At 48.2% G+C, this 20,809-nt stretch overlaps 1 protein-coding gene across 2 annotated transcripts in view; it reads right to left on the reverse strand.

Moving 5' to 3' along the window:
- Nucleotides 1–7,374: 7,374 nt before the first annotated feature.
- Nucleotides 7,375–20,809, reverse strand: part of FGD5 (FYVE, RhoGEF and PH domain containing 5) — a 145,909-nt gene continuing 132,474 nt past the window's right edge. Inside the window, exons 19-21 of one of the 2 annotated variants that reach the window (XM_066597011.1) lie at nucleotides 20,423–20,551; nucleotides 15,256–15,410; nucleotides 7,375–10,060 (exon numbers count right to left, since the gene is read on the reverse strand). In XM_066597011.1, the coding sequence (XP_066453108.1) occupies nucleotides 10,024–10,060; nucleotides 15,256–15,410; nucleotides 20,423–20,551 (321 nt within the window). In that variant the 3' untranslated portion in view covers nucleotides 7,375–10,023. The remainder of the gene's footprint in view (nucleotides 10,061–15,255; nucleotides 15,411–20,422; nucleotides 20,552–20,809) is intronic. The other variant, XM_066597012.1, reaches the window with a different exon arrangement.

The following is a 20,809-nucleotide window of genomic DNA, read 5'->3' on the forward strand; positions in this document are numbered from 1 at the left end:
GTACATAGGGGGCGGTATTATAGTAGTTATATTCTTGTACATAGGAGGCGGTATTATAGTAGTTATATTCTTGTACATAGAGGAGCAGTATTATAGTAGTTATATTCTTGTACATAGGAGGCGGTATTATAGTAGTTATATTCTTGTACATAGAGGAGCAGTATTATAGTAGTTATATTCTTGTACATAGGGGGCGGTATTATAGTAGTTATATTCTTGTACATAGGGGGCAGTATTATAGTAGTTATATTCTTGTACATAGGAGGCGGTATTATAGTAGTTATATTCTTGTACATAGGAGGCGGTATTATAGTAGTTATATTCTTGTATATAGGGGAAAGTCTTATAGTGGTTATATTCTTGTACATAGGAGCAGTGTGTTAGTAGTTATATTCTTGTATACAGGAGCAGTATTATAGTAGTTATATTCTTGTACATAGGAGGTAGTATTATAGCAGTTATATTCTTGTACATAGGGGGCAGTATTATAGTAGTTATATTCTTGTACATAGAGGAGCAGTATTATAGTAGTTATATTCTTGTACATAGGGGGCGGTATTATGGTAGTTATATTCTTGTACATAAGGGGCGGTATTATGGTAGTTATATTCTTGTACATAGGGGGCAGTATTATAGTAGTTATATTCTTGTCCACAGGGGGCGGTATTAGAGCAGTTATATTCTTGTCCACAGGGGGCGGTATTAGAGCAGTTATATTCTTGTCCACAGGGGGCGGTATTAGAGCAGTTATATTCTTGTCCACAGGGGGCGGTATTAGAGCAGTTATATTCTTGTCCACAGGGGGCGGTATTAGAGCAGTTATATTCTTGTCCACAGGGGGCGGTATTAGAGCAGTTATATTCTTGTCCACAGGGGGCGGTATTAGAGCAGTTATATTCTTGTCCACAGGGGGCGGTATTAGAGCAGTTATATTCTTGTCCACAGGGGGCGGTATTAGAGCAGTTATATTCTTGTCCACAGGGGGCGGTATTAGAGCAGTTATATTCTTGTCCACAGGGGGCGGTATTAGAGCAGTTATATTCTTGTCCACAGGGGGCGGTATTAGAGCAGTTATATTCTTGTCCACAGGGGGCGGTATTAGAGCAGTTATATTCTTGTCCACAGGGGGCGGTATTAGAGCAGTTATATTCTTGTCCACAGGGGGCGGTATTAGCAGTTATATTCTTGTCCACAGGGGGCGGTATTAGAGCAGTTATATTCTTGTCCACAGGGGGCGGTATTAGAGCAGTTATATTCTTGTCCACAGGGGGCGGTATTAGAGCAGTTATATTCTTGTCCACAGGGGGCGGTATTAGAGCAGTTATATTCTTGTCCACAGGGGGCGGTATTAGAGCAGTTATATTCTTGTCCACAGGGGGCGGTATTAGAGCAGTTATATTCTTGTCCACAGGGGGCGGTATTAGAGCAGTTATATTCTTGTCCACAGGGAGCGGTATTAGAGCACTTATATTCTTGTACACAGGGAGCGGTATTAGAGCACTTATATTCTTGTACACAGGGGGCGGTATTATAGCACCTATATTCTTGTACATAGGGGGCGGTATTATAGCACTTATATTCTTGTACATAGGGGGCGGTATTATTGGAGTTGTTGAATATTCTTGTCCAGAGGGGGAGAGGCTTAAAAGGTTTCCCTGACAATATGACCTACCCTGATTATAAGACCTGCTTGGGTTGCAGGGGAGGCTTGAAATATAAGCCCACCCCCTGAAAATAAGACCTGGCTAACCTGCATTAAAAAAAAAAAGTATACTTACATGGTCCACAGCATGGCAATGCCTCCCAATGGTCTCCCGCAGCACTACAGCAAACTGTGTCCTCCCCGTCTCACAGCTGAGCTTCTTCCTGGTGATGGGGCTTTGAATACCCCGCCTCCAGCAAAGCGTGTGCTGTGATTTGTTAATCCAGCCCCAGCCTGCCAATCACAGCCAGCGCTCGATGAGCCAATCACAGCCACTCAGTGATGTCCCCTTCCCCCAAAATAAGACACTTTGCCTCTTTTGGGGCAATCATTTATTTACAACAGAAGTAGTTGTATATTCTTGTCCATAGGGGGGGCAGTACTATAGTAGTTGTATATTCTTGTCCATAGGGGGGCAGTATTTTAGCAGTTGCATATTCTTTTCCATAGGGCAGTCGTGGCGCACCTATGGCACGTGCCGTCGTTGGCCGCTCACATTAGTGAATACCGGCAGGGGCTGCGCCCCTCCCCTGCCGGTATTCATGCAGCTGCGCTGATCCCGACACACACTGTGGCGTCAGTGTGTAGCCGGGTTCCCCCTCCCCTGACGTCTCCTCTTTGGTTCCGTGAGAGCAGAGGTAGGAGGAGTCCGGCAGCACACTGATGTCACAATGTACACCTAGGATCAGCGTCGAGCAGCAGCGCTTCCACGAGGAGGAGGGGGGTAAGTATATTGGTCTCAGGGGAAAACTGTTGCTGCTGGTGGCCACGTGGGGATGTCACTGTCACTGCTGGAGGCTGCCGTGAGTGGAAGGGGGTCACTTCTGGGGGCCGCCGTGAGTGGTGGTGAGTCACTTCTGGCTGCCGCCGTGAGTGGTGCTGGTGGGGGGGGGGGTCACTGTTGGGGGCCGCCGTGAGTGGTGGTGGTGGGGAGGTCACTGTTGGGGGCCGCCGTGAGTGGTGGTGGGGAGGTCACTGTTGGGGGCCGCCGTGAGTGGTGGTGGTGGTGGGCTCACTGTTGGGGGCTGCCGTGAGGGGTGGGGTGGGGGGGTCACTGTTGGGGGCCGCCGTGAGGGGTGGGGTGGGGGGGTCACTGTTGGGGGCCGCCGTGAGAGGTGGTGGGGGGTCACTGTTGGGGGCCGCCGTGAGAGGTGGTGGGGGGTCACTGTTGGGGGCCGCCGTGAGGGGGGGGGGAGGGTGTGTCACTGTTGGGGGCTGCAGTGAGTGTGGGTGGCACTGTTGGGGGCCGCTATGAGTGGGGGGGGGGGGGTGTCACTGTTGGGGGCCGCTATGAGGGGCGGGTCACTGTTGGCGGCTCACTGTTGGTGGCCGCCGTGAGTGGTGTTGGGGGGGGGGGGGGGCACTGTTGTGGGCTGCCGAGAGTGGGGGGGGGGCACTGTTGGGGGCCGCCGAGAGTGGGAGGGGGACGTCACTGTGTGGGGCCGCCGTGATTGGAGGGGGACGTCACTGTTGGGGGCCGCCGTGATTGGAAGGGGACGTCACTGTTGGGGGCCGCCGTGATTGGAAGGGGACGTCACTGTTGGGGGCCGCCGTGATTGGAAGGGGACGTCACTGTTGGGGGCCGCCGTGAGTGGTGTTGGTGGGCGGGGGGGGGGCACTGTTGGGGGCCGCCGAGAGTGGGAGCGGGACGACACTGTTGGGGGGCCGCCGTGATTGGAGCGGGACGACACTGTTGGGGGGCCGCCGTGATTGGAGCGGGACGACACTGTTGGGGGGCCGCCGTGATTGGAAGGGGACGTCACTGTTGGGGGCCGCCGTGATTGGAAGGGGACGTCACTGTTGGGGGCCGCCGTGAGTGGTGTTGGTGGGCGGGGGGGGGCACTGTTGGGGGCCGCCGAGAGTGGGAGCGGGACGACACTGTTGGGGGGCCGCCGTGATTGGAGCGGGACGACACTGTTGGGGGGCCGCCGTGATTGGAAGGGGACGTCACTGTTGGGGGCCGCCGTGAGTGGGGGGGGGTCACTGTTGGGGGCCGCCGTGAGTGGTGGTGGGGGGGGGGGGTCACTGTTGGGGGCCGCCGTGAGTGGTGGTGAGCGTGGGGTTCACTGTTGGGGGCCTCTGAGTGGGGGGAGGGTGTGTCACTGTTGGGGGCTGCTGTGGGGGGGGGGGTGTCACTGTTGGGGGCTGCTATGAGTGGGGGGTCACTGTTGGGGGCTGCCGCGATTGGTGGTGGTGGGGGACGTCACTGTTGGGGGCCACCGCGAGTGGTGGTGGTGGGGGATGTCACTGTTGGGGGGCCGCTGAGAGTGGGAGGGGGACGTCACTGTTGGGGGGCTGCCGAGAGTGGGAGGGGGGGGTCACTGTTGGGGTCCGCCGTGAGTGGGGGGGGACGTCACTGCTGGGGGCCGCCGAGAGTGGGAGCGGGAAGCCGCGAGTGGGCGGGTGTGGGTCACCACTGGGGACCGCCGAGAGTGGGAGGGGAAAGCCGAGAGTGGGCGGGTGTGGGTCACCGCTGGGGGCCGCTGTGTGTGGGAGGGTCACTGCTGGGGGGGGTCACTGCTGGGGGCTGTCGTGAGTGGGAGGGGTGGGTCACTACTGGGGGCTGGGGGGGGGGGTCACTGCTGGGGGGCCGTGAGTGGGCGGGTCACTGTTACCACTGGGGTATGTTCTCAGCAGCATTTCCGCATCCAAAAAGGAGTCAAAATCTGCACACTGTCTAGTTTGATGCAGCCGTCCCTTTTAGAACAACGGGGGTAAAATCATACGTCGTGATAAGCCATGCCCCCTGATGTGTTGGCGATTTGCAGTAAATAAGTGGGTTTCTGGTTGCAGTTAGGGCACTCGGTCTCTAAAAGGTTCGCTAACACTGCTATAGGGGGGCAGTACTATAGTAGTTATATATTCTTGCCCATAGGGGGTTGCTGTAGGGGGGCTGCGTTGTTGTGCATGGAGGTGATGGGGGGGGGGGGTACAAGGCCTACAGCCTTGTACATAGGGGGCTATAGTATATAGTCGTTATAGCACCCATGCCGAGTGTCTCTTCAGAGAGCTGGTTTACCTCACACGAGCAGATACTGGTCCAGATGCTGGTTGACTCCTGTCTGTCCGCCTCTCTGGTGTAGTGCCCTGTGTTCCGCTATCTGTCCTGGGAGACGCAGTAAGCCACCATGCTTCGGCACGTATGGATGTGCCATTCGGGAGGAGCAGGACTACCTGTACAACCTGATGGGCTGCAGGTGGCACCTCATGTACCAGTAGTGACAAGGATACCAGCAAAATGCATGTATAAAGTATGGAGACATTTGATAATCTCCACTTTGTTGCTACTGTAAAGCCGGGCTCACATGGGCGGGTCGGATACCACACGGGGGGCCTGCAGCGGATTACGGCTGAGAGTCTGTCCGGCAACCCTGCGTCATGGCGGCAGTCATGCGCAGTACAGTTTTGTTTTCTTTGGCTGTTTAATTGTATTTCCCATGCTGTCGCTTAGTGATAATGCAGGAACACGCAGCCCATACGCCATGTTAATGGTGCATGGGCTGCGGGCCAGACAGCCTCCATTGAAGTCTATGGAGGCTGTCTGCGAGAAGATTGAGCATGCTGTGATTTTTCTTCTGCTTGTGGAATATGCAATTCATATCTGCGAGTGTGAATCAAGCCTTTCAATGCCCGCCTTTTACCGCAGATCGCTGACATGGAAGGTGATCACGGTATCCACAATCCAAATCCGCCTGTGTGAGCCCAGCCTAAATGCCGCAGATCTTCTATTCCATGTCTGCACCGAACATCTGTGGCGCATCTGCCCCGTGTGAACATGGCCTTAGGGTGCCTCCGCACGGGCGTTTGTGTTTTGGGCTGGCAAAAAATGCAGCGGTGGTGCAAATGTCTGTCCGCTTTGTAAAGTGCATAGTTGGGCCTTTTTTCACCCAAATCGCACAAATGATGGCTCATATGGAAACATAGGTGCAAAAAAAGACGAAGGACAGAACATGCTGCTTTTTTTTTTTGCTTAGTTTTTTATCGTGACAGAGAACACATCGTAGATGTAAATTAATCCATTGAAAGACATTGGTTTCATAAATCTGCTTTCTTACTCAATCTCTCATAGAGCAAAAAACGCAGCATTTTAGCGTCTGTGTGGACGGCACCTGGACTTCTCCTTCCAATCACCATGCAGAGTCTAGGGAACGCTGCCATTACTGCTGTGTAGTAGCCCCCTGAAGGCCAGGTAGACGAGTGCTGATTTCATTGACCAGCTCTCAAAGCAAATTGCTCTGCGTGTAAAGGATCTTTAGGCTTGTTTACAGTGATTTCTGCCCTTCCTTGGGCCTGGAGAAACAAAGATGGCTGCACCACCTTCTCAGACTCCCTGATGCAAACTATGCATTAGTCTGAGACACCATACCTGCTTTGATTGACCAGTGCTGCCCCCATGAGCACCAGGGCCAGCCAGTCACAGCAGTATGTAGTGTCTTAGCCTATTGATTCTTACTATGCAGTGTGCATCAGGTAGTCAGAGAAGTGGTTCGGCCATCTTTTCTTTCTTTTCCTCCAGGCCCGGAGGGTCGCTTTAGCCTACCGCCACATGGTAGATTTTCTCACAATGCGACAGTTCTACAAATCGCATATATGTAGAGCCCATGCTTTTCTACGGGTTCTTCCACACAAGCGACGTTTTGTAGCCTGCGACATTGAGAGACTACAAATCGCGGTATGCTCTATACAGCCACGATTTGCAATTATTTTTTTTTGTAGCCCATGTTTCCCTATGTGTTGCATCGCACGAAAATGCAGTTTTCATGCGGTGCGATGCAACTTTTACAGTAGGAAATCCTACTGTAAAAGCCCTAAACTAAGCCCTAGCTCCCCGACAGTTGCTTGTAGTTTTCGTGCAGAACTACTTGGTCGGGACTTTGAAAATTTCCGCCTTCCTGGAGGCCTTCCAGGAAGCTCTGCCTCTGATTGGCTGAGCCAGCGCACAAGAACCAATCAGAGGCAGAGCTTCCTGGAGGCGGGGATTTTCAAAGTCCCGACCAGGAAGTTCTGCAGGACAACTACAAGGAGCTTCAGGGAAGACGCGTGGGGAGTTGACAGGGCCGGAGAGGTCATGTATTTTTTTTTTTTTTATGCAGCTAGGGCTTATATTTCCAGCCCCCCGAAAATCCTTGCATGTGGTGCTATAAAGTCGCGTGACTTTGTAGCGACACAAAATCTCGATATTGCCACACGAAAGCGTAGCGATATCTTTGCGTTTTTTTTTTTTTGTTTCTCTGCGGTGGTTAGCATCTTGCCTTGCGGTCCGTGCAGTGGGTTCCTGCTGTGTGTATAATATAGCAGCCAATGTAAGCAAGCAAAACTGCAGTGCAAAGAATGGAGAAGTACAGCAACACTACTGCTATGAGTTTGCAGCTGCAGTAAAAGACTTGACATTTTTTAGGTAGAATATTGGACCGTGGGGGTTAGGCCTGTTTCACAGGGGCCACAAAACACATGTATGTGAAGCCCATGGCTTCCAATGGGTTATTTTACATGAGGATGTTTTGTAGCCTGGAGGAACCCATTGGAACCCATGAGCTTCACATACATGCGTTCTGTAGCCCGTGTGAAAGAGGCCTTAATCTATTCCTCGAAGGTCTCGCGTTCAGTCGATGTTCATCAAGAATTGCAGACAAATCAATAATTTCACAAATTTAAAGAAACAGGCGCATGCGTCCATCATGACATCACACGTCCTTTATGACATCACCGTTAGACATATTTATTTCTACAGAGAAGTCTTACAGATCCTCACAGATTCTTCGTATGAGGTGAACCTGGCTGTATGTCGTCTTAAGGCTTTCGTATTGTAAAGAATAGCGAGATCTCTGTAAACAGCGGTACAGCGTAAGATCAGGGTGTCTGCAATGCACTTGTCATAGGAATAATCCGGAGGACTACTATATTCAGCATGCCTTCACTGGCGTGCTCGCCCTCATAGATTGCAGTAACAGTCAGCATTGTTGTGTGTCCTCCTACATGCACTGCAGCGCCCCCTATCAGTGTGGGATCCATAGTGACATTCATCCTGAGCTTCCTGGTTCATGAATATAATGCAAGAAGTATAGATGTATTGGGTGGGGGAGGGGAGCAATGTGACTGCATAGTACTGCAGAGATATATTCCATTCATGGTGTAATTCTCTGCAACCTCCGCAGGGACCCTTAGGACTCGTTCACATGGGAGAATCTTGCTGTGAATTCCCTGGCCAAATTACCATTCCTTTGAATGCCCTGAAAATCTGCGCCATAGGTCACATGGTGTGGAATTTTTGGAAACTCTGAGCATTGCTGGGAGGAAAAAAACCTGACATGTCACTTCTTCATGTGGCCGCACTGACACTGATCTGCCCCATTGACGGGTTAAATTCATGTATGGATCTGCATGAATATCCACAGCAGAAAGCCAAGGCTCACCCTGAAATTACTGCTGTGGACTGAACAATCAGATCCACCGTGGAAAAATCCTCCATGCCCAAGGTCAGTTTGGATTCAGACTGCAAAATTGGACCCGATGCCCCCCAGAGACCGATACTCACTAGCCGGCATGCATGCACAGTGCAAGGCATGTCACACCGCCGATTATGCGGATTTGTGGCGACTCGCCACAGGACAGACTGCTTCCATTCTCTGTGTTTTTGTTTTTTTTTTGTTTTTTTTTCCCCCCACAGAATAGAACATGCTCCGATTCTTTCCTGTGAGCGTAAAATCGCAGTTGATTTCCGCTCGTGGGCATGGAAGAATCTTTTAACATGGCATGCTATGGACGGACATTGCTGTGGAATTCGCGGCAGGCGTCTGGCTGCAAATTCCACAGCGATAATCTGCCTGTGGGCATTGGGCCTTAATGGGCAAAATCTGGGTGTGGAATCTTTAGCAAAATACTGCATTAATGACATTTTGCTAATTAATACTGAATTCTTTAAAAAAAAATTCTATGCTCTGGTTTTGCCCATTCACAGCGCTTTCACATGAGGGCAATCAGCCCACAGGATGCACCAGAATCTGGAAATTTCACACCAAAACCTAGTTGAAGATTTTGATGTGGAATTGAAAATGGCTTAGAAGACATTTCACACCGGACAAAACTGTCAACAGGACCCAGAGCAGATATTCCGTTTTTAGCATGCGGATTGTGTTCTGCAGGATAGTTTCTGAATTTTCTTGCATTTTTTTCCCCCCCAGACTTTAATTGCAGAAATACAGCTCCTGTATACTAGAAACTCCGCAACAACAATTCCACAAGACGTCCTTAATTCCGCAGCGGAATTTAATCTTACGGTTTTCAAGTAAAGAGGTGCGGATTTTAAGAGATGCAGAATTCAAGTCCCATAGGGGATAAGATTATGATGCAAAAATGCCCACTTGGAGAATTCTGGTCCGTGTGAAAGGTCCCTAAACGCTGCCTGCAATTCTGCATCAAAATCCACAGTTAGACCGGCAGATTTTGGTGTTGAATTCCGCAGCTGTGGATTTTGGTGCAGATTTTAGGGTTGAAATCCACATGGAAGAATCCTCGTTAGATTCTGCCATTCGCACATCCCCTTTACGTCTAGCCTCATTCTGAGTCAAAATCGCCAAAATGCTGCAGATGTTGACAGGGGCCAGGAAATCTGCACTTCCACTAGGTGTGAACATATCCTTAGGTAACGATTTCCCCTCCACCTGCAGCAGTCTCAGTATACGGTGGTCCTCCAGCACTGGTCGGGCTCCTCCGTTGCATAACACTGACATGAGAGAATACATGATATGAGGTTTAATCGAGTCATCTCAGAGGTTAATCAGGTTGCTTAAAGGGGAACTCCACCATTGTATAATCCCGTATGTCTATAGGCGTGTGTCGACATATCCTCATAGTGCATAGACTGGCGCTTACTAACTGTGAACTATAAAATAAGCTGATCTCTGCTGAGGGTGGGGTTCCTCCATAATGCTTGTAGACGTGCAGCCGCGGCTTCTTCTTGGTGCAGCTGACAAGCACCTCTTGTCACAGAGGCCGGTAAAAACAATATAAAATTACCTGCTAAGTGTAAATCATCAGGAAACTGTAAACGGGGCTGTCTGGAGGTCCTCAGAGTGCCCCAACTGGGAAAACTGAGACTTTTTGCAACCCAAAAAGCCCTAAGTAGCAAGGAAGTGAGCGCCGCAATACATTCCACTGGAGACTGTAAGAAAACCAAGTCCCATAGAGCTGAGGAGGAAGACGCTCCAGTCTGCAGCCAGCAGGGGGCACCAGGCGATCCTCTTCTTATAAAAAAATTTTTTTGCTACTTGAAATAGTTGAATTTACATTCTACTTGTAACGTTCATTGAGGAGAGCGGATGCTATAAGACCGACGCCGCTTTAATGGCTTCAACCCACCTGCAGGAGGCAATAAAAAGCAAAGTTTTATTGGGTGATTCTGATAATGAATGGTCTGCAGTAAAGCGAGCTGCTGCTGTAAAGGGCGTTATGACATTGTATATTTTTGTCATTTATATCCTGACAACTTTGTAACTTTTTTAGAATATCACGGTCATTAAATCACTTGTAAAACGGGGCAGGAGGCACGGATAAATAACCTGCACTGTTATTGGACTTCCAAAAACTGTTTTACAGGTGGAAGCGGCATAAATATTAAGTAACTTTCCATCATGTTTAGTACTCCATTCACACCCAAAGCTGCATTCACAATTCTGGATGCCATTGTCAGAACTGTCATGAGAGCTGGAAAGGACTGCGCTCTGCTGCATTGCATTGTGGAAGTCAGAGAGGGAGATCTCCTCAGACTGGTGTTGTATAAAGGCACCTACACACAGAACAAAGTATTCTGCTATCAAATTCTGTAGGTCTTAATATTGGTTTTGATGCAGAATTCTACCTTTTTCAATTATGCATCAAAATCTGCACTTAAGATATGTGGAGGTTTCCATCCTGTGTGAAAGCACGGAATCGGACAGTAAAACCGCGCCAATAAGCCACGACTATTCTGCTGTGGTTCTCGCCGTGGATCTGCACGTGGAATTAGTCCTGCCAATGGGCAAAAGCTGTGTGCAGAATTTCTGACATGGTTTCACGTGGATCTGCATAAGAAGTGACCTGTCAGAATGTGTCAAATCCCGGACACGGATTTTGCCAATTAACTGGACAAAATCCGAGTGTGGCTCCACACCCCTCCCACTAAACTCTGCCCCCTTTACACACCACTTTTGAATAGGGGCATGGAAAGGTAAAAGTTGCAGATTTTGATGCATGAGATTGGATGCACCAAAATGTGGCTTTTCTATCTCGGATACCTGGTGTAAACTGTGTCATAAATGGGCCGTACACTTTCCTTTTATAAGTTAACCGTAACCGTGTATGTCTAAATGCTGTTGCACCTGCTCTGTAAGGCACAGGAACCAGAAGGAAGAAAAGAACAAGTGTGAATGCAGCTTTGGAAGTGACTGGAGTATAAGATGTAATTGACAGAGGTCATTTGTAAAGTAGTTGGGGTCAATATTCATCCATGTCTGAGAGGCAACATGTTTAGTATATAAAATGGGTAGACCAAAACCAAAGAGTTGTGGTTCTCCAGCTGCTGCAGAAATAGGACTCCAAGCCGGTGAGACCTTACTGGGAGTTGTAGTTCTGCAACAGGCAAAACATTGTAAGATTGAACATACTGCAGTTATTTGATGTTACACTCTGCATAAATAAGTGAAAAACACAAATGTCAGTAAGAAAAGGAAGTGAAGAAAAGTTAGCAAAATAAGGAAGAATAATGATGGAGGATGAAGGCGAGCCGTGTGCGTCAGTGATGGCAGAAGCCGGAAGACCTCACCTGATGGGAAGCTTCTCTGCCCACACTACAAGAGGCAGGAATCGCCCGCAGTACAGAAACCCAATGCCAGTGACTGGTAGAACTGATGAGCTATAGAGCTGAATGGCCCCTTTATTAGACCCCCATCTAGTAGCATATTAGGCTCCTTTGGACTTCAGAACTGCAGCAATTTGTCATGGTATAGATTCCACTAGGTGGAGCATAATCGGCCCTTGTGGACAGGAAGCTTTTTGTTGCCGCTAATTAGATGCTGCTTGCGCCAAATTCTGACCTCCCATCAGCACAATGCAACAAATATTGACTAAGGCCGCAGACTTTCCGCCCCTGGACGCCTGCATAGGATTGCATTACAATACGCAATCCTATGCAGTCGGCCGCGGTTTGTCTGCACGAGATAACGCGCAGCAACCAAACTGCAGCATGCTCTAATTCTGCGCGGGGCTCTGCGAGAAACGTCACATGAAAGAGCCGGAGCAGGTGAGTCCGCGGTGCTCTCTGCAGGAGCTCGGGTCCCGCTGCAAGAATTCCTGCAGCCGCATCCGACCTGGTCGTCTGCAGGCGGCCTAAGGGTGCATTCAGACGACCGTATAATGGCCGGGTATTCACGCCGGCCGATATACGGCATCTCTCTTTGCAGGGGTAGGAGGCTGGAAGAGCCGGGAGCAGTGCTCTGAGCGCCCACCCCCTGTCCGCCTCTCTGCACTATTTGCAATAAGAGGAGGCGGGGCTAAGTTCTGGGCATTAGCTCTGCCCCTGTCCCGCCTCATCTCATTGCAAATAGTGCAGGGGGGTGGAGAGGAGGCGGGAGCTCAGAGCACTGCTCCCGACTCTTCCAGCCTCCTCCCCATGCAGAGAGAGACGCCGTATATCGGCTGGGCGTGAATACCCGGCTGATATACGGTCGTCTGAATGTGCCCTAAGTGATGTTTTTCCGCTGCTCAATGATACAAGTTTTGCGCTCTTCTGCCCGCTGGAGTCTCTCCTTTCTGTTTCTCTTACACAATGGTGCTGGAACTGCTTATCTGCTGTTATATCTCATCTATGCTAAGAAACGACAAATTAGGCATTCAAACACCTTAGTTGGAGCACCAGTGTTGTATTCTGCTGACTGTGCAGCGCCTGTTGGTCAGAATGATTATTGACAAGCTCCTCTGACCCTTTTTGGTGACGAGTTGTTTCCATTCACAGGATCCCCTTTTGGTGGATGTTTCTCTTTGATCAAGCCATTCTCTGTGTACTTTCCAGACCATTACATTAGAAAAACCAAATAGGAAGACAAAACAATGCCTCTACAGTGCCCCTATTGGAAGGCAACATTCCTGCAAGTCAATGCCAGACCTTTTAACAAGCCTTGTAACAATGTTGGGGAATTATGACGCCAAGCCAACCACAAGAAAACCCTACGCGGTTGGTTGTGAAATCCTGGCCCGGCTAGTCTAGCACCAATGACCAAGTCTCGTTGGACGTGGCTCAGATTGCTGGATTTTCCTATTTAATGTGGATTCAGATTGAGGGTGCGTTCAAGCGTTGTGGAAATGCTGCGGATTGTGAAAATGTTTACCATTAAAGCAAATGGGATTAAAGAAAATCCTGTTTACATCTAATATAAATAAGCCTACATGCTTTTTCTTGCACCACACTTTGCCCCCTTTGCTGTAACTTTGGTGTATGATGTTGGTGTCATTAGATGACACACATACTCACCGCTGCCGTAAAATCATCAAATGTGAGTTTAATACATTCAGGGACTGTCAGGTGGGTTGAAAGTTACAATGTTAAGTCTATGGGTGGCGCTGCTGTGCTTCAGGCATATGCTGGAATGAATGAAGCGTTGCTAAGCAACACAGCATATACTGCTAAGCTGCACCATACACTGCCCAACCAACAGCGATAGAGAGAGACAACGATAGAGAGACAGTAAGAGAGCGATAGAGACAGAGACCAATAGACAGTGAGAAAGAGCGATAGAAAAAGGTAGTGAGAGACAAAGAGAGAGCAATAGAGAGACAGAGAGCGATAGCGAAACAGACAGAGCAATGAAGAGAATGATAGAGAGAAACAGACAGAGCAATGAAGAGAATGATAGAGAGAAACAGACAGAGAGCAATAGAGAAACACAGAGAGGGCGTAGAGACAGAGAGAGATAGCAATAGACAGAATGAGAGAGCGAGCAATAGAAAGATAGAGAGACCCTGCAAAAGCAATAGAGAGACAGAGAGAACAACAGACAAGGACAGACAGAGAGAGAACGAAAGAGACAGAGCGATACCGAGACAGAAAGAGAGAGAGACAAACAGAGAGAAAGACAGACACAGAGAGACCTGTAGGCTTTTTTTATATTGGATATCTGCTCCAAATACAAAGTGACCCTCTAAATAATCACCTAACCAAGCAGATTTAGAAGTTTACTACCACCACTTTTGAAACCTTTTATGTTCGGTTAGGGATCATCGGGTCAATCTAGTATAGAGAAAAGAAACACTGCGGATTAACTGTACTGGAACTCTGACCTGCGGTTGTGCAGCGTTTACGCAACGTATGAATGCACCCTGAAACTGATCCACGGAAAACTTGTCACATGATATTATGCTGCACTCCGGGGTCACGGGGAGAATTTCCACAAAGGAAAGCGCCAATTGGGAGAGAGCCGGGGGGTCTCTAATAAAGGGGCCATTCAGTGTAAGTGCTCAGATTTGCAGTTAGTAAAGTTGTAGTGTAGATTATGTCCCTCTCCATCCTGCGCTGTGATGTCACCCCAATTATTACACTGATAAAATAAATAAAATGCAGAAACTTTGCTGATAGTCTTGTAGTCAAGCAGTTGTTCGTAGTCTGTAACCATGGAGACGCATAGTTCATTATAGGAACTTTAGAGACAAAACGTTGGGCTGATATCCATAGCACTTATTAGAAGAAGGGATGGGGTTTACTTTAGCAACAGACCAGCACTGCGGGGAGCCCCTGAATACAATGATTGTGAGGGTTCCTTGAATATTGGGGTGTTACATTATGGGGTCTCATGTCCCCCATCCTTCTTACTGCAGGGTTACTCAAACCCCCACAGTGAGGAGGAGACTGAACGGAGTGCTGGCTGCGCAAGCACATTAACACTCCATTCACTTTCAATAGGCCTGTGCAGATACCTGAGTGGGTGCCGCTCGGGTTTTTCCATCAGCCCTATTGAAATGAATGGAGCATTGACTGCACATGCTTGGCCAGCGCTGCATTCATAGTAACGTTACTGAGGTGGAGAAGTGACCCCCAAAGTGACAGGACAGCAGGGAATCCCAGTCTCAAGATCAGCAGGGGTCTCGGGTGAGACTCCCTCCAATCAGCAAGTGATCCCCTAGTCTATAGATAAGGGATAATTTGTAATTGTGATAGAACCCCTTTAAGATACAATGTGCATTATGATTTGCACCTCTGGTAGTGGTGCAATCAAGTGGTGATCATTTATCATATATTAGGTTTCAATTCTCTCGGCTGCAGCCCTAAAGCAAAACTTCTACCATCATTCCCCAAATGTTGCCTGCAGTATTGGGTGGTCACTTCCATCTACATCTTCTGCTCCCCTGACACCACTGCTCTAGAAAGTCTATACTGTGGACCTACAACTCCCAGCATGCTCTGACAGCTGCACGCTGCTCAGTAACACTGTGACCTGCACTTCATTTCTGCTAGAAGACAAGGACAGACTAGATAAGAAGGCAGAGAGGCAGCAGCAGACCAGCGGTGGTGGGGGCAGCGGTGGTACCTGATGACTGCATTGGTGTCTGCTGCTTTGAAGTTATAGAACAGGGTCTGCTTGTGGTAAAGCTGGAACACTGTGCCCAGTTTGGGGTTCTGGTCCCAGTTGTCGGGCACAATGTGGAAACCTAACAGGGGTAAACTTTCTGTGGCAATTTTGTCCTAGAAAGGATAAAGAAAGAAATAAGGTGAATGAATCCAGGCCCGGCGGCGGAACTTCTGTGGAGGCATCAATGAAACAAGATGAATGTCAATGGAGGGGATCAAACCATGAAGAGCAAGAGGGACCATAAATAAAACATGATACAATGTTACCAGAACAGCAAACAGAATGGTTACAATATGCATATAGGAGGGTATATATATATATATATATATATATATATATATATATATATATATAACCAGATCTGGGGGTCACGTGTAGAAGCTGATTATAGTTCCCACATGGGACGGATTCCCTAATTTTGTACTTTGGGATTCATAATTTTCTGCTTGCTATTAGTGAATGGGAACATTCTTATTCACATCCAGTTGTAAAACACCTGTACAAACACAACACTTCTCACAGCTGAGGGTTCGCTACAATTGTATCCAATCTATCAATCTTCTGTAATATAAACAACCCAGACTCCATACTGATACATTGTAACAAAGGTTACCTGCCCTGATACATTGTAGAAAACTATCAGGATGGGAGAGAAATTTGTGCTGCCGATGTGTTGACCTTATAGAAGATTGTCGGCACTGGATACATTGTAACGAAAACAGGAATGTTCATATTCACTGAGAGTAAACAGAGATCTTGAAAGTCTATAAAAAAGTTGCTGAAGTTTATTATTATACAGTGCTGGTTCACATGTGGCGGATTTGCATTCCACAATTGAAAAAAAATTGCAGCATATCTGCATCAAGTTATGCACCATTTGGGTGGATTTTGGTGCCGATTTTCTGCAAAAATTTTCCCACTGTGGTACGCACCCGTAGGGCTTATTAAGACGACCGTATATCGGCCGCGTATTCACGCCGGCCGGTATTCGGCATCCCTCTCTGCAGGTGGAGGAGGCTGGAAGAGCCAGGAGCAGTGCTCTGAGCTCTCTCCGCCAACTCTCCACCCCCTCTCCGCCCCTCTTCACTATTTGCAATGAGGGGATGGGAGCGGAGCTAATTCTCAGAACTTAGCCCCGCCCCGTCCCGCCTCCTCTCATTGCAAATAGTGCAGAGGGGCGGAGAGGGGGCGGGAGCTCAGAGCACTGCTCCCGACTCTTCCAGCCTTCTCCCTCTGCAGAGAGAGAGAGACGACGTATATCAGCCGGCGTGAATACCCGGCCGATATACGGTCGTCTGAAGCCGCCCTAAGAGTATGTCCACACAGGGTGGATTTGTCACAGATTTTCTGTGCAGACCCTCCGCATTGAAAATCTGCGGCATTTACAGTAGTAGCAAAGTGGATGAGATTTTCCAAATCTCAACCACACAATATAGAAAAGATCCGCTGTCTAAGTTGACATGCGTGTGGAATCTAAATCCGCAGCATGTTAGTTACAGCACCGGATTTCCGATGCGGGATCCACCATTTCAAATGAAATGAATTCTGCACAAAATTCCATGGCAAAAACTGCATCAAAATCCACACCACACGGTGCAGTTTTTGTTTCTTATTTTGCACTGCGGATTCGCCTCAGATCTGTTCTGCAGCAAATTCCACCTCGTGTGGACATACCCCTTATTGAATGCCCATACGCCTTTTGATGGTGGTCACTAATTGGCTTGATTTTGATGCAGTGCTGTATGGTGGGAGCTGAGCACCTCTTCTAACATCAGGGACCAGAAAAATGTCAGATCCCTGCTGTGTAACCCTTTATATACTGCAGTGAATGTGTCTGCGGCATGTAAAAGGCTGACAGAGGGAGAGATTTCCCTCTGTCACCGATTGGACCCCCGAGATGTGATCAAGGGGTCCTGATGGGTTGCCTTGGCACCAAGAGGCTTAAAGATGGCCTCCAGGTTTGCCATGTACGGTGACCCTTGGCGTAGCTTCACAGACAACGTAATACACTGCTATACTAAAGTATAGAAGAATATTATAAGAACCAACAAAGGTAAAGATATTTAAGTTCTCGAATGGGACCAAAATAAATAGTTAAATAAGTGTAAAAAAAAAAAGAAAAAATATGTAAAACCCTACCATCCCCCCTTTACTATGCTAAAAAATACAAAAACACCACAAATATGGTATCTCCCCATTTATAATGACCTGTAAAAAAAAGTTATGACATTATTTTACCCCCATGATGAACACCATGAAAAAAGAACAAAAAACACGAAAACAGTTAATTTTAACTGCACAGTAAACAATGCTTAAAAAAAAGATAAATTGCTGATTAATCTTGGCTCTAGAAAAAGTGATCAAAGTGTTTTGTTCCTAAAAATGGGATAAAGACTACAGCTCATCCCGCAAAAACAAGCCCTCATTGAGCGGCACCAATGGAGAAATGAAAATGTTCTGGCTCTTGAAATGCAGCAGTACAAAAACAAATCTTAAATAAAAGAAACACATTTTAGTGTACAAAAATAAGAAAACTGTAAACTTGGTATGGTCAGAATCGTGATGACCCAGAGAATAATGTCATTACTTATTTATTCTGCATAATAAATGCCGTAAAAATGTAATAAAAAAAACTATTGTGGAATTTATTTTTTACTAAATTCCCGCCCCACTCTCCTAAAAAAATGTTATAAAAGTTATGCAGTACATTATATGTAACCCAAAATGATGTCATTAAAATACAACTTGTACCTCAAAAAAATCAGAAAAATTGGTTGGTCATTAGGGCATAAAATGAGTCTGTCACTCAAGGGTTAAAGGAGGATTTCCATCTCATATAGTGATGGCATATTGCTAAGATACACTATGACTGGTGGACAACTGACCACTTGGGACCCCCACCCATCCTGTGAATGAAGGGCCTGCAGTATTGTGTCCCCTGAATTGATTTTCCCTGCGGCGCCCCCAGCTGTCTGACTCTGCAGCTGGCTTCATTTCACTTGAATGTAACTGTGCTGTGATACAGCCGTAGCCAAAGGCTACAACCAAGGCGAAAACCAGTAAAGGGACCAAAACACTGCGGCAGGGGTCCCAGCAATCAGATGCCCACCAATCAGCAACTCATCCTGTGCATAGCGGGTAACTTGCTTTCACAGGACATACCCTTTAGGGCTACTGCACACTGACGATTGCAATATCGCTGTGTTTTTTTAACGCAAATGTCAATAGGATTTTCTAATGTTTAAAACGCATCGCACAAAAATCACAAGTTTGTGCTTTATCGAGATTGCCAGTTTGCAGTAGGCCTTAAGCAATTCCTTGTCAGTCTCCTCTGTGCCCCCTTATCCGGCATCTTGCACCTGGGTTGAGTATATACACTCATTGTCAGTAACATCCCTCCCCTAGAAGTTGTCGGATGGAATGAAACTTTCTATGTAGGATTGTAACGCTGAAATAAGTAAGTGATACATGCGGCATGGAGGCTCCAGCACCCTGTTGTACCACCCCTAGCTTGGATACAAGATGTGATACAGGCAGGCATGGAGGCTCCAGCACCCTGTTGTACCACCTCTAGCTTGGATACAAGATGTGATATAGGCGGGCATGGAGGCTCTAGTACCATGTTGTACTGCCTCTAGCTTGGATACAAGATGTGATACAGGCAGGCATGGAGGCTCCAGCACCCTGTTGTACCACCTCTAGCTTGGATACAAGATGTGATACAGGCAGGCATGGAGGCTCCAGCACCCTGTTGTACCACCTCTAGCTTGGATACAAGATGTGATATAGGCGGGCATGGAGGCTCTAGTACCATGTTGTACTGCCTCTAGCTTGGATACAAGATGTGATACGGGCGGGCATGGAGGCTCTAGGAGCCTGTTGGGCTGGCTCTAGCTTGGATACAAGATGTGATACAGGCAGGCATGGAGGCTCCAGCACCCTGTTGTTCCACCTCTAGCTTGGATACAATATGTGATATAGGCGGGCATGGAGGCTCTAGAACCCTGTTGTACTGCCTCTAGCTTGGATACAAGATGAGATACGGTCGGGCATGGAGGCTCTAGGAGCCTGTTGTACTGCCTTTAGCTTGGATACAAGATGTGATACGGGTTACTACTGTCCCTTGTACCACTACTAGGGGTGAGCGACTATCGTTTACGATGGCCCCCCAGGCCATCACACCACCAGGGGGCAGTGTGCCGCTCCACAGTAAAGGCAGGATGGAGGCGCTCACCCTAAGGTCTCCAGACACGAACACATCCGTCGTCAGTGCCCAAACTAACCTGGATTCATTGCTGAGGACAACCCGGTTCCACTCCGCAGCGTCCAATTTTGTTGTTCATGACCCCATTGAAAACAGAGGTGATGGTAGATGGGTGTCAAAGACAGTACACATAATGGGCGCCGTAAGACTAAATGTCCTTTAGCCAAGCGTCTGAAAATGGTTCTGACAGACACAGGCGCCTGTAACGATGGTGCTACCTGTCTCTGGATGGTGGACAGTTGGAGCTGTTCGTGCCTGACAAACCACTTTTATGGCCTCAGGTGACAAGACCGTTCATCTAATCACCACAACTCTAATCATTTGCATATCTGCCTAAGGGTGCGTTTGCACGAACGTATATCGGCTCGTTTTACACGCCGAGCCGATATACGTTGTCCTCATGTGCAGGGGGGGGGGGGAGGCTGGAAGAGCCCAGGAGCAGAAACTCAGCTCCCGCCCCCTCTCCACCCTTCTCCACTATTTGCAATGGGAAGAGGCGGAACGGGGGCGGGGCTAATTCACGAAACTTAGCCACGCCCTGTTCCGCCTCCTCTCATTGCAAATAGTGCAGAGGGGCAGAGAGGGGGCGGGAGCTCAGTTCCTGCTCCTGGGCTCTTCCAGCCTCCCCCCCCCTGCACATGAGGACAACGTATATCGGCTCGGCGTGAAAAACGAGCCGATATACGTTCGTGTGAATGCACCCTGAGATGTAACTGCATGCCAAGTTTTGCAGCAAAATGACAACTTCTTCTAGGGGACAGATGATTTTTGACAAAGTGTATTTTACACCCTGGTGACATCTGCAATACGTTATTATAGCAAGCCAGGCTTGGACCGTGCTGGCTGATGATTGCCCCTCACCTCGCAGGCCGTGTACGTGTATAGCACTTTGCCTTTAATAACGAACCAGCGTTTCTTCCAGTATTTCTTGCCTTTTTTGCACCGATGCAAATAACCACTAATTGAGGAACTTTCTCCAGATGCTGCAGCCTGCGAAGAAACAAAGAGTAAGTGGTTTTCTGATGGAGATCATCTGCGGGCTGTATAACATTACACAAGGTTATAATAACCGGCACTGGGTTGTCAGCTTTGACTCAGGGTCTTTCAGTGATTGGTTATGCCAGGGAATAGATCATCAATGGTATTTCCCTGGAAAACCCATTTAAATCCTGGGATTATGTCTAGCTCCCCGAAAACAGGATTCATTTGGAACCTTGAACAGAACCAGAGGCTGTCGTTAGTGAAGTG

Source organism: Eleutherodactylus coqui, chromosome 3, assembly GCF_035609145.1.
Source record: "Eleutherodactylus coqui strain aEleCoq1 chromosome 3, aEleCoq1.hap1, whole genome shotgun sequence".
Classification (NCBI taxonomy): Eukaryota; Metazoa; Chordata; class Amphibia; order Anura; family Eleutherodactylidae; genus Eleutherodactylus; species Eleutherodactylus coqui.